We start from the raw sequence: 25,944 nt of genomic DNA, 5'->3' as shown, positions 1-25,944 counted from the left end.
AGGCTCCTGATGAGGTGTCTGTATGACCTCCCTACAAGGCCCGGGCATGCTCCTGATGAGGTGTCTGTATGACCTCCCTACAAGGCCCGGGCATGCTCCTGATGAGGTGTCTGTATGACCTCCCTACAAGGCCCGGGCATGCTCCTGATGAGGTGTCTGTATGACCTCCCTACAACACCTGGGCATTCTCCTGATGAGGTGTCTGTATGGCCTCCCTACAAGGCCCGGGCATGCTCCTGATGAGGTGTCTGTATGACCTCCCTACAAGGCCCGGGCATGCTCCTGATGAGGTGTCTGTATGATCTCCCTACAACACCTGGGCATGCTCCTGATGAGGTGTCTGTATGATCTCCCTACAACACCTGGGCATGCTCCTGATGAGGTGTCTGTATGACCTCCCTACAAGGCTCGGGCATGCTCCTGATGAGGTGTCTGTATGACCTCCCTACAAGGCTCGGGCATGCTCCTGATGAGGTGTCTGTATGACCTCCCTACAAGGCCCGGGCATGCTCCTGATGAGGTGTCTGTATGACCTCCCTACAACACCTGGGCATGCTCCTGATGAGGTGTCTGTATGGCCTCCCTACAAGGCCCTGATGAGGTGGCTGATGGTCTTCTGATGGATCTCCTCCCAGACTTGGACTAAAGCAGCCGCCAACTCCTGGACAGTCTGTGCTGCAACGTGACACTGGTGCATGGAGGAGACACGATGTCCCCGATGTGCTCAATGGGGTTTAGGTCTGGAGAATGGGCGGCCAGTCCATAGCTTCACTGCCTCCATCTTGTAGGAACTGCTAACACACTCCAGCCACATGCGGTCTAGCATTGTCCTGCATTAGGAGGAACCCCAACCGCGCCAGCATATGGTCTCACAAGGGCTCTGAGGGTCTCGCTACCTAATGGCAGTCAGGCGACCTCTGGCGGCACATGGAGGGCTGTGCCCCCCACACCATTACTGACCCCATGAAGGACGTTGCAGGCAGCAGATCGCTCTCCACGGCGTCTCCAGACTCTATCATGTCTGTCACATGTGCTCAGTGTGAACCTGCTCTCATCTGTGAGGAGAACAGGGGGCGCCAGTGGGGAATTTGCCAATCCTGGTGATCTCTGGTTAAGGCCAAGTGTCCTGCACGGTGTTGGGCGGTGAGCACAACCCCCATCTGTGAACGTCGGGCCCTCATACCATCCTCATGGAGTTGGTTTCTAAGTGTTTGTACAGACACACATACATTAGTGGCTGCTGGAGGTCATTGTGCAGGGCTCTGGCAGTGCACCTCCTGTTCCTCCTTGCACAAAGGCGGAGGTAGCGGTCCTGCTGCTGGGGTGTTGCCCTCCTACGGCCTCCTCCACGTCTCCTGGTAGCGCCTCTGGACACTGTGCTGACAGACACGGCAAACCACCTTGCCACAGCTCGCATTGATGTGCCATCCTGGATGAGCTGCACTACCTGAGCCACTTGTATGGGTTGTAGAATCCGTCTCATATTACCACAAGTGTGAAAGCACCAGCGACATTCAAAAGTGACCAAAACATCAGCCAGAAAGCCTAGGTGCTGAGAAGAGGTCTGTGCTCCCCACCTGCAGGGCCCTCCTTTATTGATTGTGTCTGCTAATTGCCAATAATTTCCACCTGTTTATTCCGCTTGCACAGCGGCAGCAGGTGACAGGTCAGTGCTGCTTCCTAAGGGGACAGTTGGATTTACTTGGAGTTATATTGTCTTGTTTAAAGTGTCACTGTCGCTTAATTTATTTATTTTTTTTATTTGCAGAAATCAATAGTACAGGTGATTTTAAGAAACTTTATAATTGGGTTTATTAGCCGAAAAATGCATTTTTTATCATGAAAAAGCAGTTTGAAGCTCTCCCCCCTGTCTTCATGGTTTTCTTTGGAGAGGGGAGGGGTTAAGGGAGGCACCAAAACAGGAAAATAAAGAGTTAATTTACAGCTACATCACCAGGCTATCTCCTCTGAAGTCAGCTCTGACCTCCTAAATACTGGCTTTCACACAGGTCCCGCTGTGTAATCCTTTGTTCTCTGCTCTCTGCTGCTGACTAATCTCCCTCCTCCCCCTCCCCTCTCCATAGGTTACACAGGGCCCGACTGATGTAAAAGAGTCGAGATTTCCTGATAATGAGCAGTGAATGAGAGAGGAGGGGGGACCTGGGGAAAGGCTTTGTATGCAGATAATGGCAGATTTGCCTAATAAACCCAATTACAAAGTTTCTTAAAATCGCCTGTATTATTGATTTCTGCAAAAATAAAAAATAAATACAACAGTGACACTTAAAGTGTTCCCTTTATGAGCAGTGTATATGTATTGTGTATATAGGTAATGCAGTCATTCACCTTCACTAGACAGAAGTGCGTCTGTTCTCCGCCTAGTGGCTGTGTTGAGCATTGCATGTACAGTACAGTTTATAGTAGTTGGGTTCTCTTTGTGCTTCCATGTAAGTAGTATCCCCTATGCCGCTATCCCTCATGTATGTAGCCGGATTTTCCTGGTAACGCTACTAGCAGAGCCTGAGAGGTGTGCACTGCTCCGTAGCTCCCTCCCCGTCTTGTGTGCCAGAATAAAAGACTTCCAGCAGCCAAGGTTACTAGAGAGGACGCAAAACACACGCTGAGGCCGCGGTTTAGCGTCTTTCGGGCACTGTCAGTAGCGTAACCGGGAAAATCTGAGACCTTTAACCCTGACAGTGCTGCCGCATGTGAGACCTTTAACCCTGACAGTGCTGCCGCATGTGAGGCCTTTAACCCTGACAGTGCTGCCGCATGTGAGGCCTTTAACCCTGACAGTGCTGCAGCATGTGAGGCCTTTAACCCTGACAGTGCTGCCGCATGTGAGGCCTTTAACCCTGACAGTGCTGCAGCATGTGAGACCTTTAACCCTGACAGTGTTGCAGCATGTGAGACCTTTAACCCTGACAGTGCTGCCGCATGTGAGACCTTTAACCCTGACAGTGCTGCAGCATGTGAGGCCTTTAATCCTGACAGTGTTGCAGCATGTGAGACCTTTAACCCTGACAGTGCTGCAGCATGTGAGACCTTTAACCCTGACAGTGCTGCAGCATGTGAGACCTTTAACCCTGACAGTGCTGCCGCATGTGAGACCTTTAACCCTAACAGTGTTGCCGCATGTGAGACCTTTAACCCTAACAGTGTTGCAGCATGTGAGACCTTTAACCCTGACAGTGTTGCAGCATGTGAGACCTTTAACCCTGACAGTGCTGCCGCATGTGAGGCCTTTAACCCTGACAGTGCTGCCGCATGTGAGGCCTTTAACCCTGACAGTGCTGCACCATGTGAGGCCTTTAACCCTGACAGTGCTGCACCATGTGAGGCCTTTAACCCTGACAGTGCTGCCGCATGTGAGGCCTTTAACCCTGACAGTGCTGCCGCATGTGAGGCCTTTAACCCTGACAGTGCTGCCGCATGTGAGGCCTTTAACCCTGACAGTGCTGCACCATGTGAGGCCTTTAACCCTGACAGTGCTGCCGCATGTGAGACCTTTAACCCTGACAGTGCTGCACCATGTGAGGCCTTTAACCCTGACAGTGCTGCCGCATGTAAAGACCAGGGCACAGGACAACTCTTCCTCACTGACCAACCTTTAGCCAATAGGGTTGAAGACCAGAACGCAGGACATTTACGGCTGATCGGCTCCTGCACTGATGACCTCCGACCTCTGTTTTGAGGCCGGTGTGCAGGTCCAATGGTTTCGTCAGTGAGGTAGAAATGTCCTGTGTCCTGGTCTTTAACCCTTTCAGTGCTGCAGCACACTGTAACAGGTTATCGGCTCCTGCACCAGGGGATGGAGAGAAGGAGGATGTGCCAGTGGTTGTCTTTACAGTACATGCCCCGAATGCACACCCTCTTCTCCATTACACTGGGTGACCCACAGGGCGCCCCCTGTAGGGCGCCCCAGTATCTGCAGCCTGTAAGCATGTTGTGCTCTTTAGATACATTGTGACCGCTCCTCTTTGCTTACCCACCTTGCCCCCTCTTCTCTCTCTGCAGGCGGGTAAACATCAGGAATATGAACAGAAGTTGCTTCAGGAACTCTACAAACTAAATCCTAACTTCTTACAGTTGTCTACGGGTACAGTTGACAAGAACAAAAACAAAGTAACGCCCCTGCAGAGGTACGATGTGTAAGTAGCTGCCCGCGTGACTGCCCTCCTGCATGTGTGTGTATCAGCCCGGGTCATGAGACAGAGGCCCGTCACCCGGAGCTGTAGCGCCCCTCTGTGCATCCATGATCTCATTGGTTGTCAGTGGTGTTATGGGGGTTCCTGGTTTCTACTAGTCAGGTGGCAGCAGTGACGTATAACGCTTGTTGTGTTTCCAGCTTGTGGGATGTCTACCAAAAGTGGTGTCACACTGACATCTGCAGGCCATTAGTGATATTACATGAACTAATACCCTAGGCTTTGTGGTATCACACTGACATCTACAGGCCATTAGTGATATTACATCAACTAATACCCTAAGCTTTGTGGTGTCACACTGACATCTGCAGGCCATCAGTGGGATTACATCAACTAATAGCCAAAGCTTTGGGGTGTCACACTGACATCTGCAGGCCATTAGTGATATTACATCAACTAATACCCTACGCTTTGTGGTATCACACTGACATCTACAGGCCATTAGTGATACCACAAAGCTTAGGGTATTAGTTGATGTAATATCACTAATGGCCTGTAGATGTCAGTGTGATACCACAAAGCTTAGGGTATTAGTTGATGTAATATCACACTGACATCTACAGGCCATTAGTGATATTACATCAACTAATACCCTAAGCTTTGTGGTATCACACTGACATCTACAGGCCATTAGTGATACCACAAAGCTTAGGGTATAAGTTGATGTAATATCACTAATGGCCTGTAGATGTCAGTGTGATACCACAAAGCTTAGGGTATTAGTTGATGTAATATCACACTGACATCTACAGGCCATTAGTGATATTACATCAACTAATACCCTAAGCTTTGTGGTATCACACTGACATCTACAGGCCATTAGTGATATTACATCAACTAATACCCTAAGCTTTGTGGTGTCACACTGACATCTGCAGGCCATCAGTTGTATTCCATCAACTGGCTGCCAAAGCTTTGGCTGTCCAGGCATATGATGGGAATTGTAGTCTTGTAACATCTGCTGGTTCCCCATCCCTGCCTTACACAATCCATGTGTCATGCACAGCTCGCTGACAACCCATTTGACACCTCAATATTTCCCATATATATATATATATATATATATATATATATATATATATGAAACTTTGTATATACTTTTTGTCTTCATTCACGTACGAAGTGTTGGTCAAAGTTTGCCGGGTTCTTCTCAGAATGTGTTTGTCATGTCATATCATCGAACAGCTCAGCTGCCATGATGCACTGCTCTCTGATATAAGGGACACAAGAAAAACTGAGTTCAGGTCTCTGAACGGAAGGGGTGGGGCACTTTTGTATACTAGAAATACCTCTTGTGTAAAAATGGAGTCCCCCTTTAAGTGCAGCCAATATGTAGTAGTATGGTGCATACATACACAACCTCCCAATGTTTTACCAACTACCCAATGTTTTACCAACTAATATAAATATATATATATATATATATTTATTTATTTTTTTAAAGGGACGGTACGTACACTTAAATTGGTTTCTATTAGTTACATTTTGTGATATTTATGTTTCTAACCTTAAAAATGTTGCTACTATCCGCTAATCCAGAATTTCTGATAATCCGCCGCCTGATACTTAAGTAAAGTACCTAAACTGAGTGTGTATAGATAGTACAGCACCAGTGGCACAGCAGCACAGAGTATTTCAGCCTTATTGTGTATCCGGACAGTCGCTCTCCTGAGTGCCCCCCAGTTCTTGACCTCGGAGACTCGCTACGACTTTTCATTCTGTTTTCCCTTCTTCCCGCATAGAATTTCACTGTTGTGTTTTTGTTTTATTTTTGCGCTTTCTAGTTTAATTTCTTTATCGCTTTTTTTTTTTCTTTCCTGTTTTTGTATCTTTTTTTTTTTTTTCCCTGTTTTAATTTTTTTTAGACCCAACAGTAATAACAAAGACGCCTGGCCATCCTTACAGAGCTCGAGCAGATCCAGCAATGGTTTAACACTGGAACACAGAAAATCGCCTCCTATATTAGACAATGGCTTAGATCCAGATCACTTGACTCCAGACGGGCCAGACTCAGACTTTGGGTAATTGAGCTACCGCTTCCTTTCGGGTGGTTCACTTTTCTTATACCCTTCCTCCCCTTCACTCACCCTTCAGTTTGTTGTCTTCGTCTCCTGGTCGTCTTCCATCTTGTCTTGTCCCACCTGTTCCATGTGACCCCATTCCACACACTCAATGACTCTACTGCTCTTTCCCTATGTTTCAAAGGGGACAACCTGTTTAAAGGAGAAGTCTGGTGAAAATTTTTATTAAAGTATTGTATTGCCCCCCAAAAGTTATACAAATCCCCAATATACACTTATTACAGGAAATTCTTATAAAGGGCTTTTATCCTGCACTTACTACTGCATCAAGGCTTCACTTCCTGGATAACATGGTGATGTCACTTCCTGGGTAACATGGTGACGTCACTTCCTGGATAACATGGTGATGCCACTTCCTGGATAACATGGTGATGTCACTTCCTGGATAACATGGTGATGTCATGAACTGACTCCCAGAGCTGTGCGGGCTGTGGCTGCTGGAGAGGATGATGGCAGAGGGACACTGAGGGACACAGGGCACTGGAGGGACACTGAGCATCCCCCTGCCATCATCCTCTCCAGCAGCCACAGCCCACACAGCTCTGGGAGTCGGGTCGTGACATCCCCATGTTATCCAGGAAGTGACGTCCCCATGTTATCCAGGAAGTGACATCCCCATGTTACCCAGGAAGTGACATCCCCATGTTACCCAGGAAGTGACATCCCCATGTTACCCAGGAAGTGACATCACCATGTTACCCAGGAAGTGAAGCCTTGATGCAGTAGTAAGTGCAGGGAATAAAGCACTTTATAAGCATTTCCCGTAATAAGTGTATATTGGGGATTTGTATAACTTTTGGGGGGCAGTACAATACTTAAATAAAAATTTTCACCGGACTTCTCCTTTAAGTAATGGGGGCTCGTCCGGGATCAACTCCTATTATCTCTATCAGCCGAATCTCTAGGCGACTTAACCGTGGTCTCCTTGCAAGAAAAGGAAGTGATCTCTGGAAATCCCAGCAGTATGAGCTAAAGCATTTGGGACAGTCATAGTCCGGGCCTATAGCAGTACATATGGCAGCCTACAAAGGGTTAAACTAGTAGATCTGAAGAGCTTTCACAGTGCAGAGCCAGGGTTATGTAGGATAGATACTGTGCCTGGCATCCAACTTCAAAAGCTGTCCTCTCCGTTTCAAGTGGCATCTCCCGTATGAAGATTTGACTGTGACATTGACCAATGACCATAGATTGATAGATTTTTATTTTTTCATGACTTTCTACCTTCTTTACCCTTGATGTAGATCCCTCCATCAATCTAGTTTTTTTGCTTTTATTATTTTACCCCCCCCCCTCCATTCCACCTGACTCTTCTTCTTCTTTTTTTTTTTTTTTTTTATACCTTTCCGCTTAAAAAATCCTGTTTTTCACAAATTTTTAGGCTGTTTTGGGATGCGACAGAGCATAATGTTTCCAAATTTGGCAGGGTCATAGAGGACGATATAAGGTACGTAGACCTATTCTTATTTTTATTCTTTTTTTCTTCCTTGGATCTGAAGTCTTAATCTGAGGCAAGATGTCGGCTTAAAGGGATTAAAGGTCATCTGGTGTCTGGCACTTTGGAATATAGATATCAGAATTTGGGTAAGGGGGGGGGGGGATCAAGTTCTTAGCATTTCCACCGACCAGCTGATTGAGTTCCGCTGAGCACCACTTCCCCTTTAGTGTTTGTCAGACATAGTGCCACACATAGGTAGTGGTCACGTCTGGTGTTATATACTATAGAATACTAATAAGAGTCTGTCTTGTAGTTGGGGGAGGGTGGATTCCAAGTTAAAGGAGTTAGCTAGGATGTCATGACACAGCTACCTGTATAAACAGCACCACCCTTGTCCTCAGGTTGAGGGCGATATTACAATTCAGCTCCATGCATTTCAATGGAACCTAGCTGCAAACCCCAAAACTGAAGACCTCAATTTACCCAGTTGCAATAAAACCAGTATGATACGTTACATTTTATTGTAACTGGGTAAATAGAAGTCATTTTGGGAAGTTATTCCCGCCTCTTGAGCTGTAATACCTAACATGGCCACTGCAAAAAGCATGGCGCTGTTCGTAAGCAATGAGCATTCAATCAGCTAAATTTTTATTTTATTTTTTTGGAGACTAACCCAGTAGTATAAGGTGCCATGACCAGTACTCTCGTAGCATCAGGGCACTGCATGTTTATCACTTCCATCTTGTACGACATCCCTATAGACCTTGCTAGCGTCTAACCCTACACTCGGTGACAGTCTGATGCTCCTAAAAAGATGGAGGGGATGGGGACAAATCTGATACCTTACACATCTCATCTCTTACCCTCCATACCATGGCTCATCTCTAGCATATACCGTGTCAGTGTTTTTCCCCTAACAATGTATCTGTCACATTTATGGGGACCTCCAGGCGGTAGATTATCAGAATTTCTGGATTAAAGGGATTTATTGGGAGCATTTTCCATGCCTGATTTTACTAGTCGGTGAATAAGAACATGTGGCTGTTTGCCGTGTGTTGGTGTTTTTTTATTTTTTTTTTCTCTTTGTTGTATTGGTAGCATGGTGCGTGTTCTGGTAGCGCCATCGATATCTAGTATATTTGAGTGTAAAAAAAAATAAATAAATCTGTGTGAAATTCAAAGTTATAACGTGTCACCATTTTGAGCTCCGCTGCCTGTTGTCAATAATTACAGCAGTTCAGATGGTGGCCTGGAAGGGACATTTTTACTGCAAAACCCAGGTCGAAAATGACGCAATTTTTTTTTTGGTTTTTTTTTTTTAAACCATGAATTAGGGCCCTATTCCACCGGACGATTATCGTTTGCATAATCGTTAACGATCTCAAACGACCGCTATTGCGAAAGACCTGAAAACGTTCAGTCATTTCCATGAAACGATAATCGTTACTTATGATCGTAATTGCGATCGTTTTTCTTCGCTATTTATTCGCTATTGCGTTCGAATCTATTGCAAACAACCGAACGATGTCTTATTCAATGCGAACCTTTTACGAACGATTTCTCGTTCGGTCGTTAATCGTTAACTGCATTTAAACTGAACGATTATCGTTTAGACTCGAACGATTTGACGATAATCTGAACGATAATCGTCCGGTGGATTAGGGTTCTTAGAGTAAATTTGCACATGGGCGCAGAGCTTTGACTCTCCCTCTCTGACTTGTCACCCGTCTAAATTGCTGTAATTATTGACGTTCATTCATTGACAATGGTGACACCTAGTGGCCAATGTTATAACTGTGAATTTCACACAGCTTTTTTTTTTTTTATTTCCATTAAGAAAATATCTAGCTAATTGACCAGATATATCGGCCACTGTCAGAATATGCAAACTTGTTTTTAGTGACAGGTACTTCCATACTTTATTGTGTAGGTGTATTGATATCACTGTTTAGTCCTCTGTCCCGGAGTATCCGCTCATATACTGTGTCTCCTGTGCTGTATACATGTTATATATCACCAGGATGACGTCTGCCCGTCCAGGGATCATAACCTGTAATTTATAACCTTGTTGTTTTTTTGTTTTTTTTTTTTTCCTCCTTTCAGTTCTGTCGACAAATCATCAGAGTCATTGAGTATAGGGAACGGCGATAACTTACAACAGGTGAGTAGTGACGGCTGGTACACAGGGGCCTATCACCCCTCCATGGACGTCTGTACGCCTCTGATCCTATACGGGGGCGTTGAGAGGATCACTATAATGAGACTAAACACGTGTCTTACTATCGCACCCTTTCCTCTCTGTGTAGCAGAGCGAACATCCTGCGACCGCCCAGATAAAAAGTCCAAATACCTTCCAAGACGACCATTCCTGTAAGAAGATTCCCCCTCCCATCTAGGCAGCTTTTTAATAGTCTATGGAAGCTCCCCCTTCATAAGCAGACCTACCCATTCTCCAAAGATCACATTTTTAAACAATTCCTTTTTTTTGGCCCACGCTGGGCCAGGACTGGGGTGAGCCAAGCTGGCTCGGACTGGAGCTGCGTTAGGGGGGGGCATGGAAATGATCACGAGGGCAAGGAATGTTAGAATGTTCTATGCCTGGGAACAAGGATTTCATTGCATGATAGATCAGAATATCTTTTTAATTTTATTGTTTTAGTGTTAACGTTTTAGTCGCTAGGAAATAAGAACTCAAAGAGCCGGAGCCCTTATATAGTTTTTCCCTGCACAACAGCGTCACTTGGCCGACCACTGTGCATGCGGAGAGCAGCAGAACTCTATCCAGATGAATGGGGCTGGATGCAGTTCTATGCACAGTGGATGAGGGGTGAAGGGGCGGCAGCCGTAAAGCAATGCTGCAATCCTTCATTCATAAGATTGTTCAGGGTCCCTCTGACCATAAAGTGTTCTGCAGCACTGGGGCCCCGGGTTAGAATCCTATGACGTGTAGGACGGGATTAGATTGTGTGCCCCAATAGAGGACTGGGTGGTGATGTGACCAACAATCAAGCTGTACAGGGCTACAGAGTATGTTGGCGCTATATACGCTACAGGATATTTCTGGAATGCATCTGATTTGACTTTCACGTTTTGTTTTCCTCCACAGATATTACCAAGCGACACCCCGTCGCCTCCGCCAGGTTTATCAAAACCCAACCCCACTGTCCCCATCAGTTCAGCCAATCACAGCGCAAGGTCTCCTTTCGAGGACGCCATGACAGAATCACAGTCTCTTTTCTCGGACAACTTTAGGCACCCTAACCCCATCCCAAGCGGTCTCCCCACATTCCCCAGTTCCCCACAGACATCCAGTGAATGGCCCACAGCTCCAGAACCTCAAAGTCTCTTCACATCAGGTACCTGCTATGTCCACATTTCTAACTAAAAAAAAAAACTTGATAGACTGTTACAGCATCAATGAGGTTGCTTAAAGGAGTAGTTCACAATTAGTATTCTTTAAAATCAATTGGTTCCAGCAAGTGCAAGAAATTGTTAATTTACTACTATTAAAAAGTTTCCAGTCTTACGTACTTATCAGCTGCTGTATGCCCTGCACAAAGGGGTATATTCCTTCCAGTCTGACACAGTGCTCTCTGCTGCCACCTCTGTCTATGTCAGGAACTGTCCAGAGCAGCAGCAAATCTCCATAAAAAAAACTCTCCTGATCTGGACAGTTCCTGACATGGACAGAGGTGGCAGCAGAGAGCACTCTGTCAGGCTGGAGAGAATACACCACTTCCTGCAGGACATACAGCAGCTTATTAGTACTGGAAGACTGGAGATTTTTAAATAGAAATGAATTACAAAGCACTCGCTGGGACCAGTTGATTTGAAATAAATTTTTTTAACTACCCCTTTAAGTTTGGTAAGCAAGAACAATAATACAGCCAGGAGGAAGGTGCCTTCTGATCTGCGTCAGAAACTGCAGGATAGCCAGCTAGCTGAAGGTTTCTGTGGTCTCAGAAACATTAAAAGAATTTTCTTAATAAATGAAGTCTGTTAGCAATTAGTAAGCAACTAAATGAAAGTCTGGAGCAGTGTTCTGTCCGATCTTTGGTAACAGCAGCAGGACAGCCAGCTATGTGAAGAAGTTGCAAGCACTATGCAACATGAGACTAGATTGGCACACACAGAGTTCAGGTAATCTAGTCTCATCATATCGCTGCTGCACAGTCTGTGCAATGCCTTCACTTAGCTGGCTGTCCTGCCGCTTTAGTTATACATCAGATAAATTATTGGCTAAATTATTCAATTATTGCTCCTATCTACATTGTTAATTTGCTTAAAGCGGCACTAGGTTTAGGCCAGTGAACCTGCTGATATCAGCCAGACGTTCTTTACCTTAGGATTGCAGGGCTGTTCTTTCTATCTCTGTCTGTTTCAGTATAGTGGCGTTTTTTGATGATTGCTCATATGCTAATTCACGGGTTTGGAGAACTTTGGGCATTCTCTGTCCCCCCAGAGTACCCACTCGGCCCATCTACCCTGCCCCCTCCCGGCCCTCCCACTATGCATGTTCATAGATGCATAGTTAGGCCGCTTGTTACCGCCCATGTGCAGGAAGCTGCCTGTAACAAGCGGCCTAACTATGCATATATGAATATGCATAGTGGGCTGGGCGGATGGGCAACGCCCAAAATGCTCCCAACCCGTGGATTAGCATATGGGAAATTATCAAAAAGCACCGGAACGGACAGACATGGGAAGAACAGCCCTGCAATCCTAAGGTAATAAGCGGCTGGCGGATATCAGCAGGTTCACTGGCCGCTTTAATACTTTCCTACTATTTTCAAGAGGTAGTGGCTGTGCAATACCTTCAACTAGCTGATTATTCTAATGCATCTGCCATAGATCAGAAGGTATCCCGCTTCCAGCTCTATCATTGCTTATTTGCTTAATACACACAGAAGTAACAATAATAGAGCTGGAAGCAGGATATCTTCTGATCTATGTCAGACACATAGGGATTATCTATCTATCTATCTATCTATATATATATATATATATATATATATATATATATATATATATATATATATATATATACATACAGTTAGGGCCAGAAATATTTGGACAGTGACACAAGTTTTGTTGTTTTAGCTGTTTACAAAAACATGTTCAGAAATACAATTATATATATAATATGGGCTGAAAGTGCACACTCCCAGCTGCAATATGAGAGTTTCCACATCCAAATCGGAGAAAGGGTGTAGGAATCATAGCTCTGTAATGCATAGCCTCCTCTTTTTCAAGGGACCAAAAGTAATTGGACAATGGACTCTAAGGGCTGCAATTAACTCTGAAGGCGTCTCCCTCGTTAACCTGTAATCAATGAAGTAGGTAAGAGGTCTGGGCTTGATTCCAGGTGTGTGGTTTTGCATTTGGAAGCTGTTGCTGTGACCAGACAACATGCAGTCACAGGAACTCTCAATTGAGGTGAAGCAGAACATCCTGAGGCTGAAAAAAAAAAAAAAGATCCATCAGAGAGATAGCAGACATGAGAGATAGCAGACATGCTTGGAGGAGCAAAATCAACAGTCGGGTACATTCTGAGAAAAAAGGAATTGACTGGTGAGCTTGGGAAGTCAAAAAGGCCTGGGCGTCCACGGAAGACAACAGTGGTGGATGATGGCCGCATACTTTGGTGAAGAAGAACCCGTTCACAACATCAACTGAAGTCCAGAAGACTCTCAGGGAAGTAGGTGGATCTGTGTCTAAGTCAACAGTAAAGAGAAGACTCCATGAAAGTAAATACAAAGGGTTCTCATCTAGATGCAAACCATCTCGACAATTCCAAAAATAGACAGGCCAGAGTTACATTTGCCGAAAAACACCTCAAGAAGCCAGCTCAGTTCTGGAAAAGTATTCTATGGACAGATGAGACAAAGATCAACCTGTACCAGAATGATGGGAAGAAAAAGGTTTGGAGAAGAAAGGGAACGGCCCATGATCCAAGGCACACCACATCCTCTGTAACACATGGTGGAGGCAACGTGATGGCATGGGCATGCATGGCTTTCAATGGCACTGGGTCACTTGTGTTTATTGATGACAACAGCAGACAAGGGTAGCCGGATGAATTCTGAGGTGTACCGGGATATGCTTTCAGCCCAGATTCAGCCAAATGCTGCAAAGTTGATGGGACGGCGCTTCATAGTACAGATGGACAATGACCCCAAGCATACAGCCAAAGCTACCCAGGAGTTCATGAGTGCAAAAAAGTGGAACATTCTGCAATGGCCAAGTCACCAGATCTTAACCCAATTGAGCATGCATTTCACTTGCTCAAATCCAGACTTAAGACGGAAAGACCCACAAACAAGCAAGACCTGAAGGCTGCGGCTGTAAAGGCCTGGCAAAGCATTAGGAAGGAGGAAACCCAGTGTTTGGTGATGTCCATGGGTTCCAGACTTAAGGCAGTGATCGTCTCCAAAGGATTCGCAACAAAATATTGAAAAAAATATATATTTTGTTTGGGTTATGTTCATTTGTCCAATTACTTTTGAGCTCCTGAAATGTGGAGTGTTTGTAAAGAAATGTGCACAATTCCTGCATTTTCTATCAGATATTTTTGTTAAACCCTTCAAAATAAACGTTACAATCTGCACTTGAATTCTGTTGTAGAGGTTTTATTTCAAATCCAATGCGGGGGCATGCAGAGCCCAACTCGCGAAAATTGTGTCACTGTCCACAATATATCTGGCCCTAACTGTGTATGTGTGTGTGTATATATATATATATATATATGTGTATGTGTGTATATATATATATATATATATATATATATATATATATATATATATATATATATATATATATGTGTATGTGTGTGTATATATATATATATATAGCAGCAAGACAGCTAGGTGAAGAAGTTTCACAGACTGTACAACAGCAAAGTTATAGTAAAATCTTAATGAGACTAGGCTAGAGTGGCTTAAAGGGGTTATCCAGCCTTGGAAAAACAAGGCGACTTTCTTCCAAAATTGACTATTGTTTCCAATTCGAGCGTAGGTTTTGCAACTCTGTTTAATTGAAGTGAACGGAGCATAATTGCAAACCACACCTGGACTGAAGTCATGCTGTCTTTTGAAGAAAGTGCCCATGTTTTTTCAAACGCTGGATAACCCCTTTAATTCTGTGCAGGATAACCATTTAAGTGAAGGAATTGTTCAGCCTCTACCTCATTAGAATAGTAGGAAGCTATTAAGCTAATTTTTAATATAAACCAGTCTGCTTTATTAGGAGAAGCAGCAGGACAGCCAGCTAGGTGAGGGAGTTGCACAGACTGTGCAGTAGGAAATAGTTAATGAGGATGAAAGCAAAGTAAGGAGTCCATAACTTTTAAGCGCTGCTGACAGGTTACCATGCCGGATCTCTGTACTCTTTGGTGAGCTGCTGTGTTAGACGTTACATGTACTTACACGTGTTTTACTGTCTTTCCTCAGAAACTATCCCGGTCTCCTCATCTACGGACTGGCAAGCAGCATTTGGCTTTGGCTCTTCTAAACAGCAAGAGGACGACCTAGGTTTTGATCCCTTTGATATCACCCGCAAAGCCTTAGCAGACTTGATCGAGAAAGAACTTTCTGTTCAGGACCAGCCTGCGTTGTCCCCCACGTCTCTTCAGAACCCTTCTCCTCACACTACTGCCAAAGGGCCAGGTTCTGGCTTCCTCCACCCCACCACAGTCACCAATGCCAACTCTATCTCTAGCACCTTTCCCGTCTTGCCACAGCGGTTCCCACCCTTTCAACACAGAGCAGTTTATAACTCGTTCAGTTTCCCGGGCCAGGCAGCACGGTATCCGTGGATGGCCTTTCCGCGCAATAACATCATGCACTTGAACCACACAGCAAACCCGACATCCAACAGTAATTTCATGGACTTGAGTCACCCCTCTCAACACAACACAGGCCTAGGAGGGATTCCCATTTCAGGTAGGTTGCACCAGAATCATCGATTACGGGGGATTGTTGTGGAATGTTGACAATACGACAATACATTGGATTTAAGCCGTTCCAGATTTGATGTCCGACTGGTGTGGTTGGTATTGGGTTCTTCGGCGTTCTTGAATAATATAGAGACCCCAGCTTATATTATCCTCAAAAATGCAAAAAAAAAAGTCCACCTTCAACTTTGCACTGATCAGCCATAACATTAAAACCTATAAAGATATAGGGAATAACCTCTCCAGAATTTCGGGATTCCGGAATCGTTCATAGCATGTAGTGGTTAGTACCCACCAAAGGGGCTTTAAGAAAGGACAGCCAGTGACGACCTATCGTAAGACTGTCATGTATCTTCAGGTTTCATGCCAAAGAAGTAATAGTGGTATGATTGATAAGTGTAAGTGCTATTTGCAGCTCTGGTGTCCAGCCCTGTGGTCAGTGATCTTCATGCCCCCCATTGTGACATACAGGGTACTCTGTACTGTTACAATATAATATCACCACATATTGACCTTAACAATGCCACCGTCTTGATATTTAATAGTTTTTCCAGTTACTGGATAACCCTGTAGCGCCATAGAGTAACTCAACAACGCTACCATGCTCTTTACTAAGTATCGTCATACAGTAACTCTGACACCACCATACAGTGCCTGAATAATACCAAATAGAGGCCGCCAGTCACGGTTGCAGCGCCGGGTCCCGGATTGCGCCGTCCAGTTCTTTCGCCCCGCGGTCGCTTCCTGGTCTTAGCTGTGGCTTCAGACGTGACGTCTCAAGGCAGCTCTGCCGTCATAGCGGAGTCCTGCCTCGGCCACTGAATAGCCGAGCTTTCTTGAGACGCCACGTCTGAAGCCGCGGCTCAGACCAGCAAGAGGCGGCTGGACAGGAGAATGGGGTGGCGTGATCCAGGACCCGGCGCTGGAACCGGGAAGGTAAGTGACCGGCAGCCTCTATTTCCACCCCTTCCCCGGCCATTACTTTTTGCCAATAAAATTTTTGCTGGAAAAGACACTGATCTTAATAGCCCAACATCAAGGTCCCATCGTACGAACGCTGGACACCTTTAGAGGTATCCTCAATAGGTCAGAGCTGTTTCGATGGCGCAAGGAGGGACGTACATAATGGACTTTACTGTAATGACTGATCTGTGTAACGTTCTTCCTACAGCTTGGTTATAAATGGCCCCAGAAAGCTTTGTGGCTATAAATATGGCGACCCTTACCTCGCCCAGAAGGGTTAAGGCTTGATGTGCCTTACTTTCGGCTACTTTCCTAAAACGGTGAAAAATGTTGTGTTCTTCCCCCGTTATACACAGTGTATCGTTCAGATTGGTTGTCCTTACCGATGTCAGATGATAGGTGTATGCAACTATATATATATATATATTTTTTTTTATGAAATACTTTAAAGGTGTAAATCGGGATCCAGCGCAAGGTTCCAGTATTCTAAGCAAAGGTTTCAGTCCTCAATCTTCGGTAGCGTCAACGATTTATAAAGGACTGAGAAGAATTTCCTCCTATGTTCTCGATGACCTTTTAATGGTTGCACTTGACAGAAACTGGAAGGTCACTCATGAACAATAGACAGTGATATACAGAATCCAGTATCTGGCGCTGTCCTTTTACACCGGCCAATTATCTGCAGGCAGGAACGCCCATTATCAGTCGTTGGCCCACAACCAAGAAGTCATGGACTTCTTGGGCGGCACCTTACACAGTGTGCCCATTAATGATGTCCCAACTGTATTCAGACTCTAATTGTACTGGTTGAGAAATTAAAGGGGTATTCCCATCTCAGCCTATCCCCTATCAATAACATACGGGGTAACAAGCTGATCAATGGTGGTCTGGCCACTAAGACCCACGCTGATTGAGAAGACACAGTTGTTCCCGTAATAAATGGAGTGCCGAACATTTACGAGTTGAGCACTTGGAAACAGGATATGGCCAAAACCTTTTTTTTTTTTCCCCCAGTCTAGTATGACACTGAGGTCTTCTAGAACTGAATCAACCTCAGTGATATGGCCGATGGCTTGGCTTTTCACCAGGTCGGGATGGCCAATCAAGTGATCCCTAGCCTTATCGCACAGGTCGATATTGGTCTATTCAGCTTAGTTACCCAAAGTGTAATAGGGCCCTTAATGATAAGCTGAGGAGGTAGATATAGCGCTGTGTAGGAGGGTTAGTGATCAGCCAATCCGGCCGTTATAACCTGCTGACAAATCATCCGCACATCTCCTTTCAGGAAACAGATAACTGATCTCAGGGAGACCGGCTAAAGTTAAATGGTTAAATCGCTCAGTGAAATCCTAGGTGCATTGCTCCCTGGGATATACAAATATGCCAAAAAAAGAGCGCGTGGAGTCTCGTAACACAGGACTAGCCTGAAACCTGCCGGGAAGGACCCAGCCAATGGGTGGCTTCTGTAGGGAAACCACCAAAACCACCATATTAAGTGGCCCTATAAGTCAGTGTAATGACGAGGGAAAAATCAAGGCCACATCTCCTGACGCAATAGATGTGCTGCCGACTGCCGATAAAAGCCTGGCCTTACAACTGAAAACTGTGCAAACAAGTGCCAGTCAAAAAGATCAGCTCTCATTTACACACTGGATCGGGCCATCTAATGAGGCCCCAAGCTAGTCGAAGGATGGTTTGTGAGATTTGCATTCAAACTTAAGACCCTATTACACCAAATGATGATCGGCCATACTTGACTGATAATCTTTTGGTGTAATGGCGCAAGTTGAAAGACCACGATGAGCCGACATGCACAATGTTGGCTAACCGTCGTTTTTCAACATGTCGAAACTGCCCGATCATGACATCGATGATCTGCCGCTTATCGTGGTGTCGACCGCCACAGACTTCATTGGGATCTAAGGATTGTCCGGGCAGCTCCCTGCTTCTTCCCGCTCACTGTTTGTTCGCGTAAGGGCTTTTTACACGGAGCGATAGTCAGCCCTATCTGGCCAATTATCGCTCTGAGTAGTAAACACAACGATCAGCCGACGATCGTTGTCAGCGGCTGATCGTTGATATAGGTTTGGACCTATAATTGTCGGGCACCAACTGCGCATCGCTACTTATAATAGCGGCGCGCGGCTGACTATTTCCAAGCACTATACATTACCTGCCCAGGCTGCAGGGCTCCTCTTGCGGTCTTCTCCCCAGGTCCCGCATGCTGCAGCTTCAGAGCGACCTGTCTCAGCTGACAGGCCACTCAGCCAATCACTGGCCAGGACCGCTGGGGGCAGTGATTGGCTGAGCAGCCTGTCAGCTCAGACAGGCCGCTCTGGAGCTGCAGCATGCGGGACCTGGGGAGAAGACCGCAAGAGGAGCCCTGCAGCCTTCACAAGTAATGTATAGAGTTTAAGCAAGGGCTGCAAGGACATCGGTAACAATGTCCATGCAGCCCTTCTTACACGATTATCAGGCCGTGTAATAGGCCCAGTATTACAGTTATCGGGCCCCCATCGGCCCGTGTATTAACACCCTAATAGCGCAGGAAATAAGGAGAAAGAGAGCGCTGACCTCACACTTCCCCCTTAATATCGTGCCATGTAATACGACTTTTACAGTTTTGTGCCTAGAGATAAGAATTTACAGTGATTTCCAAAAAATTTTTAGTTTACATTTTTACTTTTTAGTATTTTACAAATTAAATTTTTACGTATTTTTTTTTTCTTTTTAAACTGTTGGATTTTTATATATATATATATATATATATATATATATATATATATATATATATATATATAAATAAATAAATATTTATTTATTTAATTTAACATACTAATTGAGTAAAGTGAAGTAAAAAAAGAAATGTCTCACGTTTACCATGCATAATGTTTCGTCCCTTGAAGGTAAAATGTCTGATGGAACCCGTCCAGCTGGTAAAATCTGGAAATTATGAGTGAATTTAGGAATAAATGTGGAGTATGCTTATTTCCGACACACAATTACTTAAGCCAGAAAATAATTTTCTTTTCATTTATTTAATTGTGTTGTAATTTGTCATTAGGAGCCATAAAAAAAAAAAATCTATTACAAATACAAAACTAAATATTTTTAGATTTTAAAAACTTTGTGGGCAAACTAAACATGATTTGGAAACATCAATATATATATTTTTTTAACACTTTAGGTAAATGAGCCATAGAAATATTTCTTGTCTATGAATTGATGAGCGTTTTTTTTTTTTTTCCTAACTTTTTAAAAATATTTGTGAAGTTAAAACAAAAACAAAAAAAACACAAAAAATCACCCTAAACTTATTGTTTTATGTTTATTTGGCAAAATTTTTGTGGTTGATTTAAATAAATTGTGTTTTTGTTAAATTATAAAAAAAAAAAAAAATTAAATTACCCTCAGTTTAATGTGGGTTTATTATTTTAAGTGCTTAAAAAAAAAGTGTTTTTATGCTGTGAGTTAAAGCATAACTACATGTTATGTAGCCGTATGGTTTTTGCTTCCCCTCCTATTAATCATAAAGCGAGCAACTTTTTTAATTAAAAAAAAACAAAAAAAAAACAAATTTAAATCTACTTACCCTTAAGCAAGAAATTCTAACAACAACTTTTTATATTTTTGTTTATTTTTTTTATTTTTTTTCTTTTGAATAAATCTCCCAGACCACAGCAATTCAGTAGAAAGTATAAATATGAAGGAATGGCAGGACGGGCTAAGGGCACTTCTGCCCAACATAAACATCAACTTTGGTGGGCTGCCCAATGCTTCTTCCCCTTCAAACGCCACGCACAGTGCACCAACGTCCAACAATGCCACAACTAACAGCCTGAACTGGGACTGCCCGACCAGCTGGATGGATCCCGCCATAATCACAGGTAACCGTTTCTTCCTCCTTCATTGACATCTCATCCAGATTGCTGCCCGATCAAGAACATACCAGCCATGTATAGTCAGCAGCTGCCGCTGGATGTATGTACATGAAAAGGCCAATGGCTGGTCGCGACACACAGAAGAACCCCTCTGATTTCGGCAGTATTCGTTGTGTCTATAGTGAAGATGCAGTTTACTTTGTTCCTGAATTTTTGTAATTTTTTTTTTCATATTGAAAACTAAAATATTTGGATGATTTCTACAAATTAAAATAAAGTGGGGCGTGGGCAAAATAATTTGAACTTTCAAACCATACTCCACATTTGTTCAGTAGAATGAAAGGATTGCTTGTATGTTTTAATTTAAAAAAAAAAAAAAAAAAAATGTCCGGTTGATGATGATTTTTTTGTTTTGAATATTTTAAATTTGAATTTCTCATTGTAACAGTTTCAGTTTCTCTGTTTTCCAATGTATGACGCGATGTTTAACGTTTTGGAGTCCGCACACCTGTACGTGGTTGAGGCCCAAAGGAGTTTGGTCATCTTGCCAATTTTGGCGAGACCCAGCTGACTGTTTATTGTGTAGGGACCTCCCAAATGGTCATAAAATTGCTAAATTTAAATTCTGTTCTTAAAGGGGTTTTCTGGGCAAAACAGTTATCAGTTATCGATCAGTCACTGATCGGCAGGGTGGCTTCACCCGGCACCCCTGGTAATCAGCTGTTCGGCCCTCACTACTCGGTGAATGGGTAGTAAGGGCACTACAATGGTGAACACCAGAAGCAGAATTCACTGCATAACTGCATACTAATGGCAACTGAGCATACATTAACTAGATCCGTCCACCATTCCCGGCCCCGTTCACCACAGTGCCATCGCGTAATAGCTGATTGACGTCTGGTACCCCTCCTATCAGTGACTGATGACCTCACCTGTGGATCGCCCATTAGTCTTTTTTGCTCGGAAGATCCATTTAAGCAGTAGTTTACCCCACCTGCTTATTCAGAGCCCACGAATGCTTGGAGAGGACCAAAATGTTCAATGGTGTGGATTGGTCAGGAGAGAAAGCTGTCAAAAGAATGTTCCTATCCTGCCAGTTGACCAAACAGCGATATAACACAGTTCGCCGAATGCTCCATATTATGTAAAAAATTTTGCTTTTAAGGTTATTTTTAACAAATTCACTATGAATATTGCGCGTAGCCATAAGGGTTGGTCTTCTCCCCACTTTTCCCATGGGTAGAGGTTACTGACTGCAATACCTATTAAAGCTGTTAGGTTATAATTTGGGGCAAATGCCTATTCATTGAAGTATCTAATCGGTCAGGATCTGACCGCTAGGACCCTCAACGATCACAAGAACTGAGGACCCAGTGGTCTGCCTCCTTCAATAGTCCCATAGATAACAAATAGAGAAGCAGCATACTTGGCCACTTCAAGGGACCTTAATTCTCATGATCCAAGAGGGTCCTACCTGTTAACCCCCACCAATCAGATACTTATCGCCTATCCTGTACATTGGTGATTACTTAGAATCCTTGGACAACCCCTTGAAAGGGAACCTGCCATTACTTTAATGGTTTTGAGCCACGTCTGCGCAGTCCCTAGTGGCTTTTCACCGCCAGCCTTAATTGATAGTCTTCCCTCTGGATATAGGAATATAGAATATATCTATAACTTAAAATGGTCCGGTGATGAAAAGTTACCAGGACGTGCCCTAATTACTTGTTCTTTGGGCAGCATGAAAATGACGATCGGTTCCCTATAAGACCATCCACACCTTGTGTAATCCAATATTCATACGTGAAAATGAAAGCTCCATTGTTGGACAGTGTAGGACACCATATATAAAAAACCAGGCCCTCTACACCATAGATATGGCTAGGGATGGTCCGAAACTGCCGAGGTTCGGGTTTGTATGAACCCGAACGCTCTGCATCAGATTCCCGCTGTCTGCCCGCTCCGTGGAGCGGGTGGATACAGCGGGAGGACCACCTGGAAAACTGGTATACAGCCTATGGCTATGGCGGTATCCCAGTTTTCCCGGCTGTCCTCCCGCTGTATACACCCTCTCCACGGAGCGGGCAGACAGCGGGAATAATTACCGAGAGTCCGGGTTCGGACCATCCCTAGATATGGCAACCATAGTCATTTAGCCAACAGCTATATATAACGCTCAGTTAAGTGTTAATGTATTTTCGATGGCCTTTTACTAGACACCTTTGGCGGCACTAGAAGGGTTCCGCATGTAAAAATTCAACATGGCGGACCCTTCCTTCTCTTGAATGGGAGAGAACGTTGATGATATTCATTGGAGTATGGCCTTTTTTTTTTCTTTAGTTTTTTTTTCTTTTTGTAGATTTTATTTAGTTGCTGTTTAGTGCATTTACTGCTCCCTGTGATTGAGAAGTGCTGCAGACTATGCCGGCACCGTACAGAGGGTATTTTTATCTGTATATTATATATATTATATATTTTATTTAGTCTTTCCGTATGCCATGTACAAAACGAATGAAAAATTGGTAAAAATGTTCAAAAAAAATTAAAAAAAAATTTCTTCTTGTTTTTTACTAGGTATCCCATCATCCACCGGAAATGGTTTAGAACCTCTGCAAGATGACAATCCACCACACTGGTTAAAATCACTGCAAGCCCTGACAGAGATGGACGGCCCCAGCAGTTCTATACCCCCCCACCACCCTCATAACAATCTTTTCAGCACACAGATACCCTTACACAGAGCAAATTGGAGCCCATACCCTCCCCCAACAAACCCCGCCAGTTTCCATTCCCCTCCCCCAGGCTTTCAGACAGCCTTCAGACCCCCAACCAAAACCCCCACAGATCTACTACAGAGCTCAGCCCTGGACCGTCATTGAAAATATGAAGGGACAGCTTAGAAATTTGGGGAATTCTTCCCTCTTCCCGCACCCAGTTTCAAATGTCAGAATCAAATCCTCAGTGTTTTTCCTTCTCATACAATCCTTCTCCAGAACTCTCAAGAATCTTGGTTCCGATTTAGCCGGGGGGGCTACATCGACCCCCCCCCCCCCCCCCCCGCTCCTTCCCCTCTTTTATTATGAAATCGACAGCCGACGATCCGAGATTCCGCCATTTGTTGCAGTGCTGAAGTTCATTTTGATGGGGTGACTAGTTTATTTACATCCGGAAAAAAAAAAAAGCACCAACAAGTTTCCTGAACCCGCGAAAGAGAGAGAGATATACAAAAGAATCAAATATGACTTTAAAAAAAAAATTATTGCAAACTAAGGAGATCATTGGTCTGCTGCATGAAGTTTATTTTCTAAAAAAAAAAAAAAAAAAATTTTAAAAATACAAAAATAAAGCTTAATAAGAAAAAAGTGATTAAACAGCTCTGAGATCTTAGCTAGTTGCAAATAGCAGAAATAATCTTTAAGAAATTTAAATTAGGGATGAGAAATAGAAACCTAACACGATCGGGATGGAGGAAAGCACCTTAAGAAAAAAAATTATAAGCAGTTAAAAAAAAAAATTATGTTTTTGTGATGGAACATACCATTTCATGCTTTTTCTTCAGGACCAAAGGGGGGCTGGAATTTACAAATTATTATTATTATTTTTTTTAAGAACCCCCTCTGGCATTGAAGGGGTTAAGGCAAAATTTCATGAATTTAGCAACTCTTTGCCAGTATTTTTTTTTTTTTTTTAATGTGTATAACATTTGCCATATATACAATGGTGCTTTCCAAGGCATGAGCAGCAGCAGGCCATGACGAAAGATGGTCTCGTATTTGCGATGTTTAATCAAAGGAGGAAAAAAAAAAATCTGTGAAATTTTCAGCTTACAAAAAATTTCATCCACTGCTTTTTTTTTAATTTTTAAGAAGAATTCTCTCTTTATCAGTGCAAACTTGATGATTACATTTATTCTTTGTTCTTTGAAGATCTGTGAAGATGTTGGTGTAGTTGCTTCCCGCTGTTGAGTCACTCTCGGTCGCTCTCGGAAAACGAAAAACTCCAGATACTCCCGTTAAGGGTCCAATCATCATGGATACGTATATATATATCTGTGCTGCCCACCTAGACCTGTTTTTTTTTAGCACATAAGTGGATTTGTTGCCACCTTCTCAAGTCACTACCTGAATTCTAAAGGAAATCTGAAAAGGCAGCTGTTCTTCTCCAAGAAAAAAAAAAATCTCCACTTTTTTGAGGTTTTCAACCTGGAGTTTAGTATACAAGAGCTTTCAGTTATCATCAAGGGGGGGGAAAAAATATATATTTTTTTTTTTTGTTCCTTCCGTGGTCACTCGCAGCCGTTTCGATCCATCTCCCGAAATTGTATACCTATTTTCTGGCATTATTATCTGCAGTATTGAGGAAAAAAAATAATATTGAGAAGAGGAGAAGTCTATAAAGAGAGGGGGAAAAATAAAAAATATGATGAATTAAAACATGGTTATAACCCGACGCTAAAAACTAAACCAAGAAATTGTACCTCTGTCTTCAGAATTAAAACTAAAATCTTAAATAAAACAGAAAACTTGATGATAAATTTCGCTTTCTGGGCATTGGTTTTTGTACACTGGAGCCGAACCCAAAGGTCCATGTGCAGGGTCATTCGTCTTTGTTGTTTTTGACGCCCTCTGGTTGTGGGGAAAGTTTTGTTTGTGTTGTATTAAAATGTGGATTTCAGTCACTTTATAGAATGTTAATGATATCGTAAGAAGCACTCCTGCAATTTTTTTGCCTATATAATGCACACTCACCAGCACTGTTGTTGCAGTGTCATCTGATTCATCCCTGCTCTGCGGTATCCATATATTACAATATGTGGCCTCAGCAGAGCAGGGATGAATCGGATGGTTCATCGTTATTGCTTCTGGGTCATGTGACCTCTAATCTGCCACAGACTTGGTTTTTAGATTGCAAATCTCCCTTTAAATTTGATGTATCACACGGGCAGATAACGCCTGCAGTGCGGGGATGATTGACAGGCAGAGGCATGTCAATCATCCATGACTAGTTGCTGCCCCCCCCCCCCCCCCCCCCCCCCCAAGCCCTGTTGGTAAACCTATACTACTGTGCTGCTGGGAACCATATCGGCACAATTGTGCCGATTTGTTCCCTCTTAAACCCATTATAACTGTGTGACTGTGATTATAATTTAAGCATGTAACTGTGATGGTGGTTAGTCTACACCCCCTGCCCCCCTCTCATGTGGAATAGTCCATGCAGCTTTATCAAACAAGAGGTTCTGCAGGCTGTGACCTCATTGGGAGCAGAGAAACACATACATTTTCCAGGGGGTCACAATGAGATCACATGACCCAACTGAGGGAAGGATTCCAGGAATGTTTAGATAGAAAGGAACAACTGAATAATGTAATACTAAGGCTGGGGTCACACTATGTTTTTGCAATCTGTTTTTTTTCATCCATTTTTT

The 25,944-nt window shown here is 43.7% G+C and overlaps 2 protein-coding genes across 10 annotated transcripts in view; both read left to right on the top strand.

Moving 5' to 3' along the window:
* Positions 1 to 14,606, top strand: part of MTPN (myotrophin) — a 230,721-nt gene extending 216,115 nt beyond the window's left edge. The window contains exon 5 of the transcript XR_011362640.1: positions 14,597 to 14,606. The gene's annotated coding sequence lies outside the window, so the exon portion shown is untranslated. The remainder of the gene's footprint in view (positions 1 to 14,596) is intronic.
* Positions 1 to 25,053, top strand: part of CNOT4 (CCR4-NOT transcription complex subunit 4) — a 51,726-nt gene extending 26,673 nt beyond the window's left edge. For 2 of the 9 annotated variants that reach the window (XM_069966855.1, XM_069966845.1), the window contains exons 7-14: positions 4,018 to 4,151; positions 6,074 to 6,229; positions 7,668 to 7,733; positions 9,828 to 9,885; positions 10,831 to 11,080; positions 15,173 to 15,664; positions 20,313 to 20,525; positions 23,094 to 25,053. In XM_069966855.1, coding sequence (XP_069822956.1) covers positions 4,018 to 4,151; positions 6,074 to 6,229; positions 7,668 to 7,733; positions 9,828 to 9,885; positions 10,831 to 11,080; positions 15,173 to 15,664; positions 20,313 to 20,525; positions 23,094 to 23,398 — 1,674 coding nt within the window. In that variant the 3' untranslated portion in view covers positions 23,399 to 25,053. The remainder of the gene's footprint in view (positions 1 to 4,017; positions 4,152 to 6,073; positions 6,230 to 7,667; positions 7,734 to 9,827; positions 9,886 to 10,830; positions 11,081 to 15,172; positions 15,665 to 20,312; positions 20,526 to 23,093) is intronic. The other 7 variants (XM_069966864.1, XM_069966873.1, XM_069966882.1 and 4 more) reach the window with 7 other exon arrangements.
* Positions 25,054 to 25,944: the final 891 nt, after the last annotated feature.

Source organism: Dendropsophus ebraccatus, chromosome 1 (assembly GCF_027789765.1).
Source record: "Dendropsophus ebraccatus isolate aDenEbr1 chromosome 1, aDenEbr1.pat, whole genome shotgun sequence".
Lineage (NCBI taxonomy): Eukaryota > Metazoa > Chordata > Amphibia > Anura > Hylidae > Dendropsophus > Dendropsophus ebraccatus.
The sequence above is the reverse complement of the archived record's forward strand: the minus strand, read 5'-3'. Positions and strand labels throughout refer to the sequence as shown.